The sequence below is a fragment of the Oryzias latipes genome (assembly GCF_053564925.1).
Source record: "Oryzias latipes strain Hd-rR chromosome 1 unlocalized genomic scaffold, Olatipes_Hd-rR_3.1 chr1_Y".
NCBI classification, from domain to species: Eukaryota; Metazoa; Chordata; class Actinopteri; order Beloniformes; family Adrianichthyidae; genus Oryzias; species Oryzias latipes.
Window position 1 is genome coordinate 2,985,803 of NW_027616335.1, and position 23,569 is coordinate 3,009,371.

Consider the following 23,569-nt stretch of genomic DNA (forward strand, 5'->3'; position numbering starts at 1 on the left):
AAAAACAATATTCCAACTCTTTTCTAGTCTTGATGCCAATCCCCTGAGAAGAAAATTGAGGAATCTTCTCTGACCTTTTGATCTTGCTTGTGTAGGTTTGGAAGCACTAATGCCACCAGTTGTCCTTTCATCTACAGTGGCCTGACAGGGTATATTTTTTAGCATGTAAAGGAAGTGCTTTGGTCCAGTCTTCTTTTATCACAGAGCTTCCATGAATGTGGTTAGCAAAGGCCTTTTTGATTAATTTTAATTGATGAATTGATAAATTAAAAAGTTCTTTTCCTAAATGTCTGTGGTATTTATCAAGACTGGAAAAAAAAACCTCACATCACACAATCACCACCCATCTGTTTAGTCAAAACACACCCTTAAGTGTATTAGTAGGAACAAATTCTAAAACACTGGTATGTTGTTTTGAGAGGGATAAAGAAATATGGGGAATTTAAACATGCATAAACTCTCAGATTCTGTGAATATGTCATAGTTGGATGTAACGGGGGAAACGCAACAAATGGGGTTTAAAAAAAAAACCCGTATTAATTTAAATATTTTGATATTTTACTTCTGAAGCTTGACGGCTTCACCTAAGAGAACAACATGAATGGTGAAATTAGGGTAAATTACAATCCATGTGTAAAATATTATCATTTAATATATATTTTAAACAAGATATGTCACAGTAGGAACATTACTTTAAATAAAAAAGAATTTGATTGTAAAGAAAAGGGGTTTACTGTTCGTCTGTTTGACCTATTACTGAAGTTACCTCTTACCATATACAAATATAATGGATTATTTGGAGTTACACAAAAAAGGACACGAATTATCCTTGTCCCACCCTTTGGTATAGCTGTTGCTGTTCTCAGAACGTCTGAGGCAACCTGATTATACAAATCAGGAAGTAAAAAGAGGGAGAGGTCACAAATTGCAGATGCTCTCAAACACTGCACAACTTGATAAAGTTACAAGGTTCAAACAAAAACAAGAGCACACTTCGTACACTCTGCACCTTGAAGAATGAATGAAACACACTGAAAAGCACTTTACACGGGCATTTAACCCCCATGGTAGGCTTACCTTTTTTTCTATAATTTGTGAACATTTTCTTGTGGTTATTAAATCGATGTTTATGTGATTCTTGAATTTTTTATTTGATTATTTTTTTTTACATTTTTCTGTATCAAAAAGTTTCAGGTAATTGCTAGTATTGCACTTAAATTTAAAAAAAAAATTTCAAGACAAGTTTCAATTTGTGATAAATATGTATGTGCCTTGGAGTTAAGTTTTAGAAGAAATAAATAAACATCATTTTGTTCTTAAGGAACCACAAAGTGAGATTAAAGAATTGTCAATAATATTTAGAGAGAAAAGTTAATTTTTTCTGACCTGCTTAGAAATTATTTTAATTGCAAAATGGAAGGATCTAAAATAAATCTAATAACAAAAACTTACACGGAGCATTTCATAATTATTGTTAGTTTATGTGATCGGTGAAGATAGTTGCAGCGATTTACAAGAGTGATCAGAGAAAAGACTACATTTGTCATTGTAGGCTTTTAAAATCTACTCCATCAACATCAGATGGTAAGAATAATGTGAAGTTGCCCTTCTTGCAAAAACTGGCAAGAAACCTGTTGTTGGCAACACAGTAGTAAGATAGATCTTTATAAACATCTGCAGTGCAGCCTTGAATTGGATCGTTGTTGTAAGAATAATTTTAGATGTCATTCAGATTCAACTATGTGAGGAGAAAACCATCTGGGACGTTCACACAGGTTTTGTTTAGTTAAAAAAAAGCATGTCACTGCTCCTCTCTTCACATTCACTGTGCACTTGACTATTTTACTGATCCAACATCGGCATAAAATTCTTAGCGAGACGGTCTTTTCACACCATATAAAGAAGTCATGGTTGGCAACTCCCGTCACTGTTGTGTAGGATGTTGGTATGTGCAGTCGCAGCATATGATGGCTGTTATTTGCACATTTTCTTTTCTTCAACACACTTACAAATGGAGCTCTAGGTAATCCATAGTAGTTTGCATATACTACCTGCAACTTTTTAATATCCAAGATTCAAATAATGAAATACTTGTGGAAAAGGAATGTTTGTACTTATCACCCAAATTTTGAAACTTAAAATTCATTGTAGTCGACAATAATACTGCAGACAGGGCTCTTGAATTGCAGCTATACTTATGGTGAGTATTTATTGCTAGCCTTCTGTATAAGCCGCTCGGTGGTGAGGTGGTTGGCAATCAAGCCCTCACAGTGAGAAGGCCCTGGTTTAAATCCCAGCTGGGTTTTTTCTGTGTGCGGTTTGCATGTTCTCCCCGTGACAATAGCCGCGGTTAGATGGGCAGAATATCTTGATCGGATCAATGGTCGGGTTAAAATTCACCCGTGCACATGGGATCAGAAAACCTTTTTCAGATTAGAAGAAACGTTCACATGGGTCACACTTTCGGTCGGAATAAATCATTTGGGCATGCGCAGTAGTGTCGAAAATACCGGAAGGAAAATGTGTCCCGTTGTAAACAAACCTTTGCTGTGACATATATTTATGCAGCAGCTCGGTAAAAGAGGCGATCTTCCAAACGGGCTTTTATTAATGTTATGAATATTATGAAGTGCCTGTTCGCTCATCATTTTATATTTAATCCATGTGGTCAGTGCTATTTTTGTGGAAGAACTGAGCTGGAAGAAGAACCCTGTGTTAGGACAGGCTAACACGCGCCAACAACATTAGCCTTTTGATGGACTCAAAATCCAGGACCATGCGGGAAACGCTGCAATCTGCAGCTTGGCTGCACGTAAATGTCTGGGAATAACATCAGCCTTTATTTTGTCGGGGCACAGCTTTCAACGTAACAAACAAAGCACCCTCCCCTCAAACACATTAATAAATCCGGCTGCTCTGCTCAGAGAGGTTCACTCGGTCCACTGGCACCGGAGCCCGAACGCAGAGCTCTGGTGCCGGGTCCAGACCTCAGTGGGCACGCATCCCCCCCGCATCTCCCTCGTGATGGGTGAAAGAGAGCGGAGCGGCGCTTTTCACGGGGCGTTTGCAGAGCAGCTGGTCGGTCCTGTATGCGCTCCAAAGCTTTCTCTCAGCAAAACACCATCTATGCATGACTTAAACCAGAGCAGTAGTGACACACGATCGGAATGACCGTTTACATGCTCCACGATCGGATAAACGATCGGTATAACCCACCTATCTTGATCGGAAAGAAATTTTGATCTGAACGAATCTGACCGGGGCAGAGTATTCCGAACGGCGCGTTTACATGACGCATTTTCTTTCCAATCAGGCGTTCATTCCGATTACTTTTGCCCATGTAAACGCGGCTATGGGTCGTCTCCTGGCACTCCAGCTTCATCTCACAGTCCATAAGCATGCCTTGTAGATCCAAGTTGTTTTTGTAAATGAGTAGTGGTTCTCAATTGACTTACCTGGTTAAATACAGGTTAAATACATATAATAGAAAATTATAAAAAAGGCATTTTGTGTGATCATTTGACTTATCCATTTGTATGTCAGGATGTCAATGCTATCAATTGGTTGTATTTTCAAGTTTAAGAATAATCTATTATTCTGTGCATCACAAAAAAGATGGACTAAAAGATTTTTTTAAAGGGAAGAATTGTCATTTTAATTTTTTGTTCTAAATAAACATTCTCATATTAATGTTGGTCATCAACACGATTGAGACAAAACAACTTTTAGACGATTTGGGATCAAAAGTATTTTAAGCTATACCCCCTCATCAACCGTTTAACAAAGAAAATGTCAATTGTCAATGTCTGCAACACCACTGTTATAACCACCACACCAGGAGCATTAACTAGCAGACCGTGGGTCATCCAGACCCGGACCCGGACCCGCATCCGAACTTGATGCAAAACTAATACGATGGGCCCCTCTATTTCAAATGGTGCAACTTTTGTGGTCCTTGCAACCAACACATTCTCACTCCCAACTCGTTATATATGGACGTATTTTCTGGGCCCCCTCCACGTCACTTTTTTCATGTGTCCCCAATTCGTCGTTTTTTGATGTGCCGTGTAATCCCATTAGATCAGGGATCTCCAACCTGTACCTGTCCGAGGGCCCCAGACAGGATAAAAAAATGGCTGACTTTGCTTCTTTACGCTTTTTTATTTTCTGATTCAGATGTACGTTTTATTTTGGAAAACTACCAGATTTTGTTCATCCCATCTGCCTGTCTTGACGCGTCGCATGACATAAAGTGGTTGTTGCTCGGAGCGTAAGCCAAGTGTTATGAGCCTAAAGCCAAAGGTGAACAAAAGCCAAACAAAAAGACATGTTTGGGAAGTTTCTTTGGGGAGGATAGAGCCAGTGAGGAAACTGAAGAAGAGCCTTCAACTCCAAAGAAACATAAAGCTGCTGTTTACAGACAAAACCATAAGTTTTCCTCAACATATGGATTTATTGAGACGATTGTTTCCACATACCAAGTTGCTCTGCATAATGTGTGGTGACTGACCTTCGAATGTTTCACATAATCTCACAATAATAAAGATGCCGACTCGATGGATTCATGTTTCTATTATATTTAGAAAATACCAGTTTACGACGGTTGTGTCTTTTTATTTTGCTTTATTTATCCTTCGCACCTTAAATGTTGGACACAGCTGAATTTGGCATCCTGTTGTTAGCCTCCACTTTTACATGAAGGGAAAATATTTATCACAAAGTCTAAGTTTAAACCAGCCGCAAATATTTGACAGACAAAGAAGATTCAATCAAATAAAGTTGACGACCTGCTGAAGTCGTTTCTGAACGGAGGAAGCTGGTAAAAAGGACTTTTAGGAAATTTTTCTTACAGAAAGGCTGAATTAAGCAGGAATTTTCTAGTTTTGAAATGCTGCCCTTATAGATTGAAAAACTCTGAATGTAAATTCTTCAGGGGGCGTGTTTGATTTGTGGAAGATGCTAATGAAGACTAGTGGATCCTGCGTTCATCTGTTTTTTTTTGTGATGTCGGCAGTTGTCCTGGGAGTTTTTTTGTTGTGTGTGCGTGAGTATGTGTGTGTGTGGCCCACAGTTTCACGTGTTTTATGTTACGTGACATTCAATACTGTCAAAAAGTTCAAAATTGTACTAAATTAATTTGAAGTGAGAGTTGGATATTAATTACATGCAGATGTGCCACCAATCATCAGCTACTTAAAAATGTATTACACTAACTATGTAGACATCTTTTTTTTTTTCCGGACCTTAACTTCAAGAAATTTTTTCCAACTGGATGGCTTTACAATTTAGTTGAAGAGCCCCGCATACACAGACCATAAAGAGGCAGTAAAGAATGTGACTGCAAACTGCCACAGTTTTCTTTCACACTGCGCTGGGATAAAAGAGGATATGGCAGTGTTACAGAAAAGGCTGTGTAAAAGCAACGAGTTGCACATCATCATCAGTCAGCATGTTTTGAACAGTTTTGAACTTTGAGTGTCGGTTAAATTAATATCAATATTTTTTTTCCCAAAAGACACATTTTTTATGTATATTGGTGAATTTGTTAAGTTTTGCAGTTTCTGCATCATTTACCTTTACTCTAGATTGCAGTAAAATGATCTCTCGCTCCCTTGCTCTTCTTTTGAAGTACTAAGTGATAGCATTAGATTAGATCTGTATCAGCGTGCGACTGGCTGAGCCATCTGTCCCATCTGAGTGGGCTGTGTTAAATGACCTGCACCCCAGCTGCACTGACTCATTCTGACTAGGACAAATTATCTGTTTGTTCCTCAGAAAAAAAAACAACACACAGCAAAGGATGGAGTGATAAAAAATCAGGGTCAACATGTATGGAAGGAAGCTGAGGTAGCGCAAAATTTTGATAATGGCATACATTGCTGCCATTTTTTTGTCTACCAAACAGCAACAAGTACAGTTTTTAAGGGGGGGTTTCACTTTGTTAATCAACTGTTTCAGCTTTCCAGCTCCCCTTTAACATATAAAAAACAAAGTATTTAATTTCCATGCAGTTTAGGTAGGTTTATTTAATTTACATATGCAGTTTTTTCTGATTTGAATATGTAAAAAGATTGCTTGGAAATGAAGTCACTTTAAAAAAGGTAGCAGTGCAGGAGTGCCAATGCAGTTATCCTCCTCCTCTGTTTGTTTATGCTGTTTAGTGCCAGTAGTTTACACTTGTTATTATGCATTAAGAGGCTAGTTAGAGGACAAAGCCCCCAAATGTGATTAAAAAGGTGTTGACAAACTGACGCATATTACCGGTACACAGTTCAGTTTGTCTGTAACATGACAAAGATGGGGAAAAAATGCTATTTCAGTGATGCTGCAATTCGACAAAAATGTGGTCAGCAAATGCGCAATACCACTCAATAACATTCCTTGTTCTTACTACTAGGTAGCTAAAACTGATCCAATAAAGACGTTTCTAAAAGAGTGCCATGAACGTCAGAGATTTTAGCACTCATGGCCTTGGTGACGAGGTATGCTGCGGGAGAAGGAGGGGAGACAAAAGCTCCTCTGTTTAGTGCTGCAACTTGTATAAGTCGTCTTTGTTTGCAGGGCATGACTAGGATTCTCGCTAAACTTCTATTTTTACTTCCTTGAGCCTCAGAACGCACAATTAACGCACAAGTAAGAGTGGCTGGCCTATGGCTAAATGAGGCTGGTCAACAAACGTCATCTGCCTGCCATAAGGAGCGGGGACTTCCATAACAGATGTGCATGCCTGTGGACCACCATCTGTGAACAGATGTTCATAATCAGTTGATAAGTTTCTGATCCTAAAGTAAAAAACTTTGGGACTTCTTAACTTCTGTACTATGGACTTGAGTTGGAGGGTTGAGCTGTAACTTCTTAACATCTCAACATCTTAAGGTGCAAAGCAACCACCAATGCTTTTTTTGCTTTTTTGACACATGAACAAGAAAAATTCATTCATTCATTCATCTTCTTAACCGTTTATTCCCTTTCGGGGTCACGGGGTTGCCGGAGCCTATCCCGGCCACTTGGGCGTAAGCAAGGGATACCCTGGACTGGTCGCCAGTCTGTCACAGGGTGGAATATCCTTTATCACACATCCACTCACTCTCACACTCACACTAGAGTTGCCAATCAACCTATGTAGCATGTTTTTGGACGGTGGGAGGAAGCCGGAGATCCCGGAGAGAACCCACGCATGCACGGGGAGAACATGCAAACTCCACACAGAAAGGTCCCCCATTGATGTTGTGTTTTTTCATGTCCCCCAGCCGGGACTTGAACCGGGGGCCTTCTTGCTGTGAGGCAAGAGCGCTAACCACTGCGCCACCGTGCAGCCCATGAACAAGAAAAATGCATATCTATATAGACATATATCTGTAAGTCTGCTTTGTTCAATCTAAACACCCATTTTCAGCTGAAAAAAAAAAAAAAAAAAAAAAGCTTGTTTCTGCCAATGTGTTTTATTTAGAATTGACCAAATGAGTGCATCTTTTTAAAGTCTTTTTTTGTGCGCACGGCATGGCTAGTTTTTTTTAATTTATTTTTTTACATACACATTGGAAAAGAGAATGATCCTGTTTTATGCTAAATAATATTCATAGGCTCCGGCAGCCCCATGACCCCAAAAGGGACAAAAAGGGTTTAGAAGATGAATGAATAAGTATTCATAGAAATCCTACCAAACCAATTTTTTAAAACTCTTCTTTTAGTATACTTTCACAAATTGTTGTGCAAATTGAGGCATCTAGAGTTTGATGTTGATTTTCTGCCTTTTGTTTCAGATGATCACATTGTATTACCTCACATTTGTGTATGCTAGAAAAGTTCAACCTTTTCATAATTAGTTTACAGGTAAAAATTTGATCAAAAGTAAAAACATAAATGAATCTCTCTTGTTAGTCAAAGTACTTCAGATGGTTTTTGGATGACCATTCCCACATTGATGAGGGAAAATTTGATCAATACTGACGACACAAACCTCCTCAACTTTAGCTTTTGGTGGGTCACATTGGTTATGATTTTTGATTGACATCTGGTGTCTTCTCAGCCTCTTGAATCCTAATAAGACTATGATCACATATCGTAAAATGCCATAGCGCAGCAATCTAAATGCAAGCTTTTCAGCGAATTGGCAGGTGGCCACACTGCAGCATTTGTAATTGGGAGATGGTAGTCATCGAGGTTTTAAGAAAAAGTGAACATTTTACGGCAACCAGACGTTTTTTTTGACACTGGTCAGTGGTCGCCTGAGCACATTTCAAGGTTGCTCAGTGGCAGTCCAGTGACGGGCGGGTGTCAGGAAGGCAGCAGCGCAATAACTGACTGATAGGAGGTCTCCAAAGTCCCCAAAATTGTATGATGGTTGACCTATTTCAGACTGCCACCCTCCACCCTCCACCATCCCCCTGCCCCTGCGCTGCCGTCCCACTGCTGCCGGCCAATTGTTAGAAATCCGCTGCTACCAATTGTTAGAATCGCTAGCAGCGCGAGCGCTTGATAGGGGATGTTGACGTGTCCTGGGGGACGGCTATGACCAGACATCAATCTAGTGATCCTGGCGACTTTAGGTCCTGCACATAATATGATAACACCGCTGCAACTCTGAAACCTGTGTCTTATTGAAATGTGGTTGATGCTGAGAAGAATACAAAGAAGACGGAACATTGAGTGCTGGACTACTCATATGAGCAATGCACAAGATGGCAAATAGTGGCACATCGTATGGACGGCTGCCATCCAGAGACATTTAGATATCATCCAATCAAAGGTGGCCGCCAAATTTTGTAATGATGTCATCTCCTCCTGATTGACAACCGCCTGACTGCTGCCGTCTACATTCATGACCTTGCCAACGATTATCTAAAAAATCTGGCGGCGGTGGCTAATCTTGAAAAGTCTGCCGATGCCATTGCCTCCTTGTTGTGTGTTGGCAGTTTTATTTGTTACCATTGCCTAAGTTTAAAAATTGATTCAACTCTTCCTAATAGGTTTTTTTTTTTTAAAGAAAAAAAAAGATAGATTTGTTGTGTTTCTATTAAGTTAACCATTCAAAATGCAGCCTGGTTTCAGGTTGGATGGTTTATTCTTTTAATAACAGTTAAACTAAAAGTGTAATTCTTTTTTCTTTGTATTTTTGAGAACATTTAAGCAGTGCAACAATAACATAAATTTTGAAAAAAAATAAAAATAGTTAAATTAATTGTTGACTTACTTTTTGTTAACAAAAAAAACAAATTGATTCTGCTTAAACTTCATTTTGATGGCTCACAACAATACTTTTTCCAGTTATTAGGCATAAATTAGGCTTTAATGTTTCTTGTTGTACGCCATGTGGACAAGTGCATGCTTACAGTATCTCTTGTACAGTATTATTCTATCTGGATGTTTGTCTTTGCTTAATTCGGCATAGTTGTAGCACAGCTCCATCCAAAACTTTCGGAATCTCCAGTGATATTTGGTGAAGAGGCCTCTGACAGTAGTATGACTCGCTCTGTTGGCATCTCTTTTCAAGTCCCCCAGCCCCTCTGTCTCTGTCATCATCTTAGCATGCCCCTCAATACCACTCACTGTCTGTCCCATTTTGGCTGTTGAACTAGGGTGGGCAAACGGAGAGGGGGTGTCTTCCCGCGTCTCATCCTATCAGAGGACATACTTAAAGAAAAGGCGGGTAGGGATAAAGAGGGGCTGGCAGGCGTAGCCGTTATGTCGGGAGCCCTCCCCATTCTGGTTCAGGATCGTCCTAAGCTGTCCCATTCCCCATCCGGTTTTGTGGCTGACATCTCTATTATTGTTCAGAATTTTAGGTATCAAGAAAGGCTGAAGTGAAGATGTGAGTTCTACAGTGATACTTTGTTTAAATTATGTTGATTCAAGTGAGTGCTGCCTTTAATGGAATATACAACCCAAAAAACAGGACTAAATGTCTAAACATATTCTTCTTGAGCACTGACAAGAGGTATGTAATCAAGTTCCTAATCAAGTTGTCTTTTCTGACTTAACACTGGAGTAAGACTGTATTTATAAAAATCCTAGTGCAATTATATTTACTTGCTTTTTCTTTTTTAGATGTTTTAAATATCTTTGGCCTTATTGGGTGACTCCACATGTCCAATAAAATGTCTGATTGTGTATTTTGGATTCCTGGAGTAAAATATTAATTCTTGCTGTGGGTTTTTAAATATTTTAGAAATTGCAGGAGAAAATGGATTTACTTCTCAACTTGATGTTATTTTAGCTTTGCTAAAGACTTATCTACAGAAGGTTGTGTGTTCTCATGAACATCCCCACTTCCTTCTTTTGGGTGATGAAAAAATGAACGTTGGCCTCTGATTCCCTCAGTTCATATGGACTTAATACAGCATGCATGCATAGCACATTACATTCTACGGGATAGCCTGCTGTCGGAAATCTTTTGGAAATGCAGGGGATTATGCATTATTATTAGACGAATTATCACCTAACATTGAATTTAAGACAGACTTAACTCTTTTTTTTTTTTTTTTCTTATAAAATCTTATAGTTTTATCCATAATGATTTGTTGTAATTATTTCTTTTCATTTTATGTTTGCTTTGCATGCATGAGATCAACATGTTTACTGTCTCTCCTGCCTCAGTTCTGAGCATGAACTACTTTCTCAGCTGTCAACACACTCGCACTGGGCGGGCCTGGCCTCTCTGTAACCTAAGATCTTGGTCCTTCTGCTCCCCACAGGGTAACAAGATCCAAGATCACTTTGTCTTATACAGAAGAGAGAGGTTCCCTTAACACACCCACTGTCTTTGTTCAACCATTGCTTTATTGCCTATCAGTTAGATGCTAACCCAGCAGACAGGGGGAAATCCGAATTTTATTTAGAAACAGCCTAGGAAAACCAGGTGGAGGTTCTGTAGATTTTTGCTTACCTTTACTGTTGCAGTTTTCACAAGTTCTTGAAGAATCTTGTTTTAGTTCATTTATCAGCTTTGTGGCACTGCAAATGATTTAGCAGTGCAATGATTCAATTTCAAATTTAATGCACTCTGTTTCAACTGTCTGCTTTTACTGGTAATTGTTGCACCTTTTTGTTTTGTTGAAATAAAAACAGAAGTTTTTTTTATTCTCATTTTATAGAACACCGCTGATGTATTCTGAGGTTTTCTGTTGAAAATACTCCCTGAATTCTGTATGTGAAGCTCAAAATCACAGCTATTTTTCTTTTTTTTTGTTGCCTTTTTTTCAGTTAGCTTTTTCTATTAGCTTCTCTTCACAGTCTATAAAGTAGAATGAAAAACAAAATAAATCACTTGATGGCCGGCTTTTCTTTATATATTAGGTCGCTGAAATCTTTTGAACAAAGCTTTTGTTCTGAAAATCCCAGATATATATTTCTGCTTCAGGCTTCTGTCCTCTGGCTCTCGCCACTCCATAGAAAGGGTTGCGCTGCTAAAATTTAAGTGCACACAGAAACAAAAGCCCTCCCGGGATACACGGAGTGAAAATGACATAAATAAAGCTTTTGGTCAGCTTGTGGTCATCTGGGAATGAAACAGTCAGTGTGAGAACATGCGTATAACCTTTGGCCTCATTTTTGTGCTTACCCTGCAGGCATGGAAGAAGCGATGGTTTGTTCTTCGCAGTGGCCGTCTAACAGGCGACCCAGACGTCTTGGAGTATTACAAGAATGACCACACCAAGAAGCCTATTCGTGTAATAGATCTCAACTTGTGTGAGCAGGTATTACTCCTTGTTCCATGGGAAACACTCGATTTGTGTTATGACAGTTTTGCTGTAGATGCAGTGGAGATACTTGCTACGTTCTTTTTCTTTTCTTTCTTAAATGAGGGTTTGTTTAGCCTGCTAGTCTAGCTTTATAGTTCATTTCACATTTTTTTTATATTTATGTAAGCCATTATATTTGAGAAAATGAACACTTCTTGGGAACTTCAGTATAACTTGGTAGGTAAGGCTGTTTGTATAACTGGGGGTGGGGTGGAGGGTTGATTCGGACTTTACCAAAGATATAGTATCAATTAACTAAGCTAAATAATACACAAAGAACTATGACTTAGAAATAACTCAAAAAACTAAAATTGCAACAGTAAAGCCTAATTTATTCAAAGTTTAATTGTGTGGCTAAATGTTTTATGGATGAAGAATGAGGGGGAACAAACAGAAGGAAAACTTCCAAGAAATGTAGGGAAATCTTTACTTTTAGTGATTATAAATTTGTTTACAGTATGATTATTATTTATGTTTTATTCATTCAGTTACCTTTTCATGTAATATTGAGGAACAAAAGAATTGGCACACACGAAATAATTAAACATTTATTTAAAAAAAAAATCAATAGTTGCATCATCCAGAACTAAGTTCATCATTCTCAAATATTTCAAGTAAAAAGAAAATAGTAAAAACAAACAGCAAAGTGTATTAACCACCAGGTAGTTTTTAATTCTAATCATGTTTTCTCACTCCACTTTTTTTAAAATACCATTTCTTAGCAGTGACTTAGTACCTGAACATAATGAAAAGGACTCCTAGAAAAACAAGAATAGAGTCTGAGTCAGAAAGTTTCTGGAAGATGTTATATCACAATGCCTAAAATACACAAAAACCAGTTAGAGTTTCTGACAAGTGATGGTAGTTAAAATGGTTCATGGTTACTTGGGAAGCTCTACAAAACATCATGGTAAAGTAAACAACCCCCCAAAAAATTAAAAAACTCAAGTAAAACCACTTGCATACAATTTAAAAACAATTTTGAAACAGTAAATGAAAATGATAAAATCATTATTTTAGCACGTGTTAAAAAACAGTCTGGGGGCAGTTCTGTTTTTTTTTCTTTCTGAATTAAGCTTAAGGAGGAAGTGTAAGTGTTGCCCTTTGGTATGTCCAGGAGCAGCTGATTAGCTGACCCGAAGGACTGGGAGAGAGGTGTGCGCCTGTAAGAGCTCAGAGTTCAGGGCAAGGCCACTGAAAGCATAAAAACAATTAAGTCTCTTAAACGAACAGGCAAAAAAACCAAGACTTGTTCACCAAACTGTATTTTTCATTATTAACACAGATCAAACTCAGTCACCTTGATACTGAACCACTATGTTGTAAGACAAACTCTGTTGACGTCTCACCCTAGGTTGATGCTGGGCTGACGTTTAGCAAGAAGGATTTGGAGCACAGCTTCATTTTCGACATTAAGACCATCGACCGTGTCTTTTACCTGGTGGCTGACACTGAGGAAGAAATGAACAAGTGGGTTCGCCACATCTGTGACATCTGTGGTTTTAACCCCACTGACGATGGTAAGCGTTGCCCCATAAGTCGTTATTATACTCCTAACAATTACAAGTCCTGTTACTGTTGTGTCAATGTTTGTTTCAGGGAAGTTGAATACTCTACAGTAAACAAAACTGATTATTGTTAAGCAGAAACAATGTTTTAACATTAGCTATTTTATTAATCAGCCAAAAAAAACGTAAAAGTCAAAACGACTCCCTAACCATTTGTAATGTGAGTTAAAGAGCAACATGACATTTTTTTTCCATTTAGCTTTCAGGATTTATTTATTTATAGGAAATGAATAACTCGCTGCTCTAAACTTGAAATCTCCTCAGCAACAGTTTTTTATTCAAAAGTTGTTGTTTGACAATACTTCTTACCATCCTGCACCAGGCCTTTTGTTAGTTTTTGGTAAAATGCATACACAAAGAGCACTGTAACAAGCATTTATCGTCTTTTAATTGTCTGTAGTATAGGGCAAAAATCGTAATACAAAAGTCTTTATGTGAAAATGAATCTAAAGTTTTAAAAATCCGACTTTAGTTTGCTGGTGCTTTGGACATGTTTTTTTAAGGAGACCTATATGTCCAGTGATGTGAGATCCTTGAACTCCTCCACACAGTCAAGCTCCACTTCTGGATGACATTTTAGCTATTTTATTTTTATTGGTAAATATAATCATAGTTCTGTTGTTGTCCATTAACATGTATGAGTTAATGAGCCACTGCTGAATATTTCCAAGTTCTGCTATAAAAGTTGTAAATATTTTCTGTTTGCTATTAGCATAATCAAAGCCCCAAGTACTTTATAAGTCTTTCAGCCCTTTTTTTTTCTTCTAGTTTCCAATTTCTCTTGCTCCTTAGCAGTAAAATGCATCAGCTTTTAAGTGAGGTTTGACATAAGGGACTGCACAGGTTCTTTTTAGAAGAGGACACTTGTCAAAGTTGTCAAGTGACTCATTGGTTATGGTGCTCTGTCATCCTTGCAGCAGCTATGCCTCAAGTTCAGGAAAAAAAATACTGACATTGAGCTCCTCTTGAACAGAATTTTTCATATTGGCTCTTTAAAGACGCACAAGCTAAGACTTTTCAAGGATAAAAATGGAGAGATTTTTTTTTTCAGATAGGCCTCTTTGGCTGTTATTGTAAAAGAATGTCCTTGGCTCTCTTTCTGTTTGCACTTCTCTGTGTGTGAGACCCAGCTCCCACTCCTCTGTAATGTGTGGCCACACTACATGCAGAGCGCTTCAGAGCCGAGCAGATATTAGAAGAAGGAACATTAGGAAAGCTGGAGGAATGGAAGCTCTCAGAGATGGTGTAGGTGGTATAGATTAGTACTTTCACACACACAAAAAAAGCATTCCCCCCTTTTTTTTCTCTGCAGATTCTTACACAAAACCTAAATAGCAAAAAGGAGCGAAAAGAGAAAACTAACAAAAGTGCCAGAATTGACTAGAAATTTTTTTATTAAGTCAAAACTGCTTTCATTTTACAACAAAAAATAGGATTGCTTGGATTATAAGTAGTCATCTTTGTTCACATTTTAGGAGAACAACTCAAGCAGACATTTTTTTTAAAAGATTGGAAATATGGTAACTCTCCCTGTTACAAAGCACAGACCTTGGTGAGGAACTGTATTTATCTAGTGTGGGAAGAAAAACAACAAAACACACAGGCCAAATATCCCAACAATCTACAAATGCCAGTGTTTCATGTCATGGTAAAGACTTTTGACTGTTCTGTAGCATAATCCCTCTTTATTTTCCTTCATTTTGCAGTGCTTTTACTTGTGTTTGGTCATTGTCTTTTTCTTTTTTCAATTTAAGCATTATCAACTGAACACATGGTCTCATATTTGGTCCTCTGAAATTTTAGTTTCACCCCAAAAAATGAAAAACCAGAATCAGAAAGTTTTGTATAATAAGGGAGCAGATTCCAGGACCAAGTTTGCTTTGCAAAAGAAGAAAGAACGATAAAACAGAAGGAATAAAAATAATATCCGAAGCACAAGTAAGAAGTGAGGCAGTTCAATTTAAGGAGAGGGAATGAGTGAAAGTTTCTCTCTGTGCATGGGGTGTTTACCTGCAGGACCAAATAAAACTAGTTGCATGCAGGAAAGATCAAATGATTATTTATGCCGCTAAAATAGTCTGAAAAGACTGGAGTATTGTGTTGGGTTTGGTTGCTAGGAAACGCCTCCACCAAACTCTTTTAGACCTTTACCCTGCCAAAGTTGGCATTTGCAAACACGGCTTACTATTTATTTTGTGGTTAGTATCACATGTTTGCTACATGACCTGTACTATGTCAGTAGACATCACAAGCCTACAATAGAAGTTCGTCCTCGACGGTTTTTAGCAGGATTTGCAGTTCACGATATCCATATTTACCTACTTTTATTTTTTTGTAGAAAAAACTTGTTTTTTGATTGCAGATGAAGTTTCCAATTCCAATTGGTTAGTTTTTTTTTATTTTATTAATTACTGACATGCTTAAAAACATTTTAAAAAATGGACTCATGGCAGCACCCTCCATGTTATTTGTGCAAACCAACCCGTGTATGCATGATGAACACACAGCAGCCAGCTTGAACCCTTTCACACCGGAGAGGTTGCCTGCAAAACCTAAATACCGCACTCTTTGGCAAACTGTAAGTCTTTGACAGTTTACACGATCCACATAAATGAGCTGAATCTGACGTGGAGAAAGCGGCTTTTCATATTGGCTATGCACCAATATGCAACACATTTCTAACAGAAAAAGGTTCCACCGAAAAAGCGCTAAGCTGCTTTCTTCCGCTTCAGAATCCGTTAGAATTGTGGTAATTGCGTAAACAGTTGAAGAGTCACTGTAGTGAACATTGGAGCTAAAGCTCTGGTGTAAAAGAGTTAAAGCCATACAACCGATGCTGAAAAATAGAATTGTTTTTTTCTGTCTGATGTTACTTTTTTTTTTTTTTTCTGATGTCAGCATAGGTGGTCCTTCATTTTTTAATTGGGACCTATTTTACATATAAGTAGTACAAAGAATGATCAGGCACATCAACAGGATTGTTGTTAACCGCTGTCCTCTCACTGTCCTGCTCCAGACGCATCGAAAGCTGCTCACCAGTCCATTACTGGGGGCCTTGTGGTTGACACGCCTCCACATGCAGCTCTGGGTAATGTTGGTCCAGCAGCATCAGTCCTGTCAGGTGTGCCACCTCCATACCAGCCAGTGAGCGTGCAACACCTGAACTCCCAGTCCAGTTCAGATGAACCTCAGGACTACTTGTGGCTTGCTAACTGTGAGAGCAAAAAACCTGAACCCAACAGGTGAGGTTACTTAACCTGTTCTTTAATAATGCATGCTCAGTTTTTTTGTTTTACTTTCACAACTTCCTCTGTGCAGTTTCCAGACCCTTTCCTCTTATTTTGTCTTTTTTTTCTTCCAATTTTCCAACTCTGCTGCTCTTCCTTGTCCTTGTTGGATGTTGTGTGTAGCTCAGTGGAGTGTCAGTCTCCACTGGAGGGAGACCAGGAGTATTTGCTTTTGGAGGAGTGTGAGAGCAAGACTGTTCCTCCACAGACTTGTCTGTGAGTGGCCAGCCCTCCAGCTGGAATTGCCTGCTTGTTTGAAGTGCCAAACGTGTAGAGAAGACAGTCCGATACTGAAACACTAACTCACACACAGCTCTGGTACAAAGTGAAATGACTTCTGGATTGAAATATGTATTAGTCTACCCTTGATATGATAGCATTCTAACAAAATAAATCACTTTATTAAAGATTTTAAATGTGTGGTTTTGTCAAAGATGACTGATCATGTGAAGTTAAATGTGGAAATCTTTATTATAGTTTGGAAATGATGCTACAAAGGCTTAATGCCACTGTGTGGATTGTAATATTTTGTCGGTGGACCTAAGTTTACTTAAATGTGCATCCGATTTATGTTCCCAGAGCCCATGCCGAGTGCTCCAAGTCTACCTCTTCAGAGACGGACCTGAATGACAACCTTCCCTCTCATCGCACTCCTACTTCTGCCACTTTCTCAGCGAAGCACATTTCACACAACGGCTTCTTCCCACAACACCCAGCTCCAGCGTCCGCCCCTTCCTTCTACGACTCGCCGCCGTCCCGCGGTGCCTCTTTCTCAGCTGACGCCGGTCTCTACAGCCTCCCACGCAGTTACTCCCAGGACACTGTTCTTCTCCCCATATCTGCCTCCTCTCCTCCCGCTCATACAGACAGCGGGGACGCCTCTGAGCTTTATGTCTTCAACACACCTTCGAGAAAACCCTCAATAGAGACACACATGCGCAATATTTCCATCAGTTATGACGTCCCACCCACACCTGGTGCAAACTGTCCCTACCAGGCCCCTCGCACAATGTCACTGTCAACCGGAGCTGGAGGTTCGGAGGGTGATGTAGTGCCTCCCCCTAGACCACCCAAGCCTTCGCTCAGCTCCTCATCAGGGCTTCCACAACCGCCTGCTGAGCGCTCACCTACGGACACCTTTTGTATGCCTCGTCCAGCCTCGGAGACGGATGGAAACTACAGTGTGCCACCTAGTGCCGGGAGTAAAGCTTTACGAAGCCACACTATTGGAGCGGAGGACTGTTCACGTCTTCGCAAAGGTTTCTATTTTTCTCCCGTCTTCAGCACAGTTTTAGGTGTTGCCTTTGAGCTAAAAAAGCTTTTATTCCCACATAAACCTTTTTTTTTAAGTCTGATTTTGCAGTAAATTCTTTGTGCAAAGATTGATACCTAACAATCTTTGTAGGATCAACTAGAGCTCTAAAGGGGATTGGTGGTGGTGAAATGTTGAGGCTAAAAATTGATTCCTCCACATAGTCCACCCCCTTGTGGTAATAAATGTTTCTGCAGAAATCCCCAATGAATAAAATTATTTTAGCTAAGCTTGAGGTGAAATACCATTGTTGCTTCTGCATTCATTTTGTGAAAGCCATAAAATGAGCAGTTTTTTGAAAAAATATTAAACATTTATAGATTTTTTTTTTTTTTCTTCAGGGTGGTCTTTTTTTCTGTCTTTAAATGGACTTGAATCTTTAAGTCTGCTTTTATTAATATAAAGTCATTTGTTCATCCATTTTCATGAGATTTTAACTACGCCAGTGAGTCATACTTTACAGATTCATGCTGAACTATCACTAACCTGAATAAATATACTGTAATGTGGCTTTTTGATTGATTTACATTTGAGACTTGTTTGTTTTTCTTCTTTCCAATAATTTACAATTTATGCTTGATAAACCGTGTGCACTTGCACAGTACTTTATGTCCTTTGGACATGGTTTCTCTTAATGTTTTAGTTTACATTCAGATCAACACCTAAAAATGAAAACATGGCGGTGAGGCACAACAGCAATATTTTTTGAAAATTTCGTATTTTTCCCATCAAATCACATTTTGACTGAGCACTGTGCTGTTCCAGTAAGACATTTGCTGCAAATATTTAATACTTTGTTTGGTTTTGTTTCTGCAGATTTTGGATCCCAGGACTTCTATGACATTCCTAGACCATTCCCCACAGATAAAAGCTATTCATTTGACTTCAACGAAAACCTCAAATGCTATTTTGTAAGTGTTGCAACCAAAGTTACAGGTGGATGTTTTTTTTTTTCACCTTATAATAATGGCTGCTAGTAAGCCTGTGTTGATGACTGAACATTTCTAGAAACGGAATGTTTTAAAAATAATTCATTTATTAAAAAGGTTGCCAGATTTTATAATATTAAATTGGTAACATTTTCTTACTACTCCTGTTTTGTAACTATTGACAGTTAAATAAGTATTTGAGCTGAAGAAAACAAGACTACAGATTATAGCAGCATATCAATTGCAAATTGAAATATGCCAAAATAACGACGTAATTCAATTAACCAAAGTAAACAAAGTTGATCCAGCGAAGTATCTTTGCTTTTGGGCTTTGCCCTTTAGGGGTCACCACATTGTGTCGTTATTTTATGATTCATAGCCGTGTAATTTGGAAGTAAAATACAGATACAAGACTCATTTGGGATTTATCAAAATCACAAATGGCTTTTGTTGGCAAAATACAAAAGTGTGTATCAGTAGCTGCTTTGTAGAAATGCAGTCTCCAGCATGTTCAGGTTTTCTACTAAGAAGAAAACAAACTGCCTGTTTTTTCAAAAAAACAAACAAAAAACAGCAGAGTCCAGGACTTCTCACTTCAAGCAACACAAAGAGCATTGAGAAGATAGCCTGTACTATCTTCACCAAATAATGATGTGAAGCAACAGCAGAGACTGCAGAAATATTAAACTTCTCATAAACACTATTCCACTCCGTACTGCTGTCAGGCTTTTGAAAGCTTTTTAAGTAGTATCAAGTTACACTAAGGATGAGTCCCGTTCTGTCTCTTAGGAAAGCATCATGCACCCATACTCATTATACAATAGAATGCAGTGACTACAGCTTTGTAAATTATTGATGTTTGAAGTTGTTACCAAAAACCTTTTTCTCAAATTCTTTGTTTACATCAATATTCAACCAATATAAAAAGCAGAATATGTGTTTAAAAAGTGACTGTTGTACTTCGATCCTTTGCTTGGTTTGTTCTTTTTGAACTAAGAGTGTTTTTTTAATTATGCAATCAACAGAAAAACAAAGGAATGATGCCATTAGGGAGCCATTCTACAGAAGAAGTTGACCAGAACTATGTCCCGATGAGTGCCAATTCCCCATCGCACCATCACTCTGGCAGTTTGCTAGAGACAGCGAATGAAACGAACTATGTACCAATGACCCCAAGCACTGTGGAGTTCCCTTCCCTGGGTAAACAGGTTCCCCCACCCGCTCACATGGGTTTCCGCTTAAGTCCAAAGACCCCCCCTCGCAGGCCAGTGCTCAGTGAGTGCCAGCCACCGCCCGTAGACCGTAATCTAAAGCCAGACCGTAAAGGTGAGTGCTTGCATGGAGGTGTGATGGTGACTCCTTAACACATGTTCTTAGTCTTCTTGCTTCGTGATTGATGTGTGTGCTATAAAACCTCTACTAAGTGTTGACTAATGCTATGGCTAACTATGCTTTCATCTCATACTCACCCACCATCCTCCTGTGCAAGATCAGAACTAAAAAACTATCTTTACAGAGCTTTTTTAAGCCATTCATTTCTGCTCTTGTTGTATTATTGTGTACTAATGGGTCTGTCCTTGGTTTGGGAGTGTTGGAAAAACCACTAATTATGTGTTCATTTCCTAAAGCAAACTGGTAAATTAGTTTACGGCTTGTTAGGCTCTTAGGCTGACAAAGTTTACCCATTAGTCTCAAATCTGCTTCAATGTCTTGTCAGTGTGTTTGGCAGATGAAGATGCCTAGAAACCCCGTTTTGCTCCTAAAACTCCATAACTTCTCACCCGTACACATAGGACAGGCCTTGAATAATCGAGTCGTTTTTACATAAACACACATTTCTGGTCTTTTTACCCTCCTATAGCATTCTGTAAAGCTTCTGACACTGATGATACATCATTATAGTGTTCGTAAATATTTATTTTGAGATTTATTCTGCTAGACCTTTACCTGACCACAGTTCTGATATCCTTGTTTCAATAATCTTAAACTGTAGAAAGATCCTATACCGAAGCACTTTTGATCATAGTGTATTTTCCATGCAAAATGGGACCGTTTATAAACTGTCTTCTCATGCTTATAGACCTTCATTCTGCAGCGTTGGTTTAGTGGCTCATCGCAGAAGTTTAAGGCAAAAGCCTGGCTGCACTACACGACACACACTAGGAACCCTACCCCATTTGGGGACAAATTAGATGTATTGTGTGCTCAGACGACACACTCACGATAAGGTGAATGAAAAGCTGTGTCATCTTACACCCTAACTCTCATCTGTGTGCAAAGCGCTCCGAGAGCAGCACATCCTGCCCTGCGTTCTGTACGTTTTCAAGGAAAATAAGAGATTGTTTTACCAAAAGAGATCAGAGTAGTGGTTTATACTAGGATTTTCTGGTTAATTTAAGTGTGCAACGAAATTCTGCACGGCATAAACCGTGTCTTGTAACTTCAGAATGAACACCACCTATAGGGATATGGAATTCACACATGAATTAAGCTGGACATAGCTCATATCTGGACTACATGCTGCTTCATTGGTGCAAAGCAGAGTCTGTGATCACTGTTCAGGTTCAGAACTTAGGTACCAAGTCTCAAAAATGTCATTTTTATATATTGCATTAATGACATTCAAAAGATGATTGGTCCTGAAATATGTTAGTACTTTCATTCAGCTCAGAATTATTTTTCAAGCCGTTTATCACTGTGAAAGTGTCATCCACATGTTCCCAGATTGATTGACCGTTTAATAAGATTTATTTCATTCGATACTTTTTTTTTTTTTTTTTTTTTATTGCAAAGCCAATTCCACCTAAGTACTAATTTAAAATAAACTTGGAACACGGGAGAAGACTTGTATTTTGGAATTGCATGTTGCAAATAAAAATTTATCAGAATATTTTATTTTTTTAAAATTAGAATTATCATATAAAATAAATAAAAACATTATATATAGTTAAAAAAAATTTTCCATTATGAACAGTTACAAAGTTTTGGAACTGAAAATGGTACACTTTTGATTTTAAATTGCTGTGCACTCTAGAGATATACAAAAAATCGCTTGGGATAATAGCCATTATCTATTATTTGTGAAGTTTTTATGTCTGGGGGGGACCTATAGGAGCTTCACATACCCCCCCCCCCCCCCCCCCCCCCCCACAAACACACACACACACTTTAATTTAATGAAAAAAACACCAAAAGATTGTCTCCATACAAAATAACAAACTTATTTACAATTAATAAATACCAAGCCAACAATAACTTAACAGGTAAAGCAGAAAGGCTTCAAGTTGAACAAAGGCCAAAACAACAAACAGAACCCCACCAAACTGAAGTCTGAAATCTTACCTGTGAATGAAAGATAAGGAAAATCAACGACAAAACACTAACCTCCCTAGACTAACAGAAACAGGAGAAAACATGTGGAAGAAAATGTCAGTTCACCCCTACAGCTACACTAAACTAAACAAAAGACTACACAGAGTGGGCCTGAACACAAAACCACAAAAATGACAAAGTGCAACACAAACTCAACAGGTGGAGAAGGGCGCCAAGCTGCAGTGGAGACAGGTTGCAGCAAAGCTCCCTTCTCGCTGGCTGGAGGGTCCACATGGTGCTCTTAAAGGCTGCCTCCATCCACTTGGGTCCAATGAGAGCCACACCTTCTCAGCACCACACCTGAAAGTAATCAGAGACAGACACACATACGCACACAAAGATCCGCAAAAACATAGACGTTTCCACTCTGATACAGAAAAAAATTACATAAAACAAAACGAAAGAACAAACCCAAATACGGCCACAGCAGTAAGACTGTGAGACAGCTTTTTCTGCCTTATTTGCCCAAACTATAAATCCGAAGACTTGCGGCTCATTTCCAGGAAAACTTCCCCGAACTAAATATCATATTTAAAATTATGGCACAACTGAGATTTTCCTAATAAACAACCCTGCAAGCAAATGTTATGATTAGCATGTTGATGCCTTATCAACAAGTCTCAGTGTTCTGCTCCAGATTGAGGTTTACTCCTCTCAACATGACCTGATTTCTCACTGTACTCCCAGTGCTTATAGACAGCTCATCCTGCATGCACAGCTGTGATGTCAGTCCTTGTGTGGGAAGCTGTGGATGCATGAAGTGTAGTGCATGTTGGACATTATGGGTCTGCGGTTGTCATGACAATAATCGTCTTGAAGTGTTCTTTTTCTTTTTTTTTTTTTAAAAGGTGAGCGGGTGCATGTGAGGAGGTAGTTCTTTCCATACGTCTTGTCTTTTGCTTTGCATGGCAGAGCCCTTCCTGCTGTAGGTCTCAATCACCCAAAGTTCTGTAATAAGCAAAGTCTTCTTTCATCAATCAGGAAGTCCTAAAATAAAAGCAAAAGGTGTCTGTTTAGAGCGAACCGACTCTCAGACCATAGGTGAATTCCCAGGGGGACGACGCAAGGGTAGGTACCCCACACCCAACCGCTGTTGTGAATCTGAATACTCTCCAGTGTCTGACCTTTCCACACACTTCTTCGTCTGATTCTTTGCATGCTGTTTCTAGTCTCCTGGGATCCCGCCAAGTCTTCAGGGCTATGAGTTAAAGATTTTGATTTGAAATATCTACAGGAGATGCACGAGTGTGCTTATTATTCTTCATTGATTTAGTAACACTTGTGAAGAAGCCCTGGAAATATTCTCTGTCATGATTATTCTGATGTCAATCAAAAAGGTCCTAACCTTTCTCTTTCCACG

At 38.8% G+C, this 23,569-nt stretch overlaps 1 protein-coding gene across 33 annotated transcripts in view; it reads left to right on the plus strand.

Annotated features, from left to right (window-relative positions):
* LOC101173122 (GRB2-associated binding protein 1) overlaps nucleotides 1-23,569 on the plus strand; it is a 51,992-nt gene that overhangs the window by 22,962 nt on the left and 5,461 nt on the right. For 13 of the 33 annotated variants that reach the window (XR_013654277.1, XR_013654276.1, XM_023957565.2 and 10 more), the window contains 8 exons: nucleotides 11,568-11,696; nucleotides 13,096-13,261; nucleotides 16,326-16,551; nucleotides 16,720-16,812; nucleotides 17,176-17,855; nucleotides 18,725-18,819; nucleotides 19,863-20,163; nucleotides 23,191-23,277. Coding sequence is in view for 30 of the 33 variants with exons in the window: in XM_023957565.2 (XP_023813333.2) it covers nucleotides 11,568-11,696; nucleotides 13,096-13,261; nucleotides 16,326-16,551; nucleotides 16,720-16,812; nucleotides 17,176-17,855; nucleotides 18,725-18,819; nucleotides 19,863-20,163; nucleotides 23,191-23,277 (1,777 nt within the window). In the remaining 3 variants the exon portion in view is untranslated. Of the gene's footprint in view, nucleotides 1-9,702; nucleotides 9,938-11,567; nucleotides 11,697-13,095; nucleotides 13,262-16,325; nucleotides 16,552-16,719; nucleotides 16,813-17,175; nucleotides 17,856-18,724; nucleotides 18,820-19,862; nucleotides 20,164-23,190; nucleotides 23,278-23,569 lie in introns of those variants that run through there. The other 20 variants (XM_078943387.1, XM_078943388.1, XM_023957585.2 and 17 more) reach the window with 7 other exon arrangements.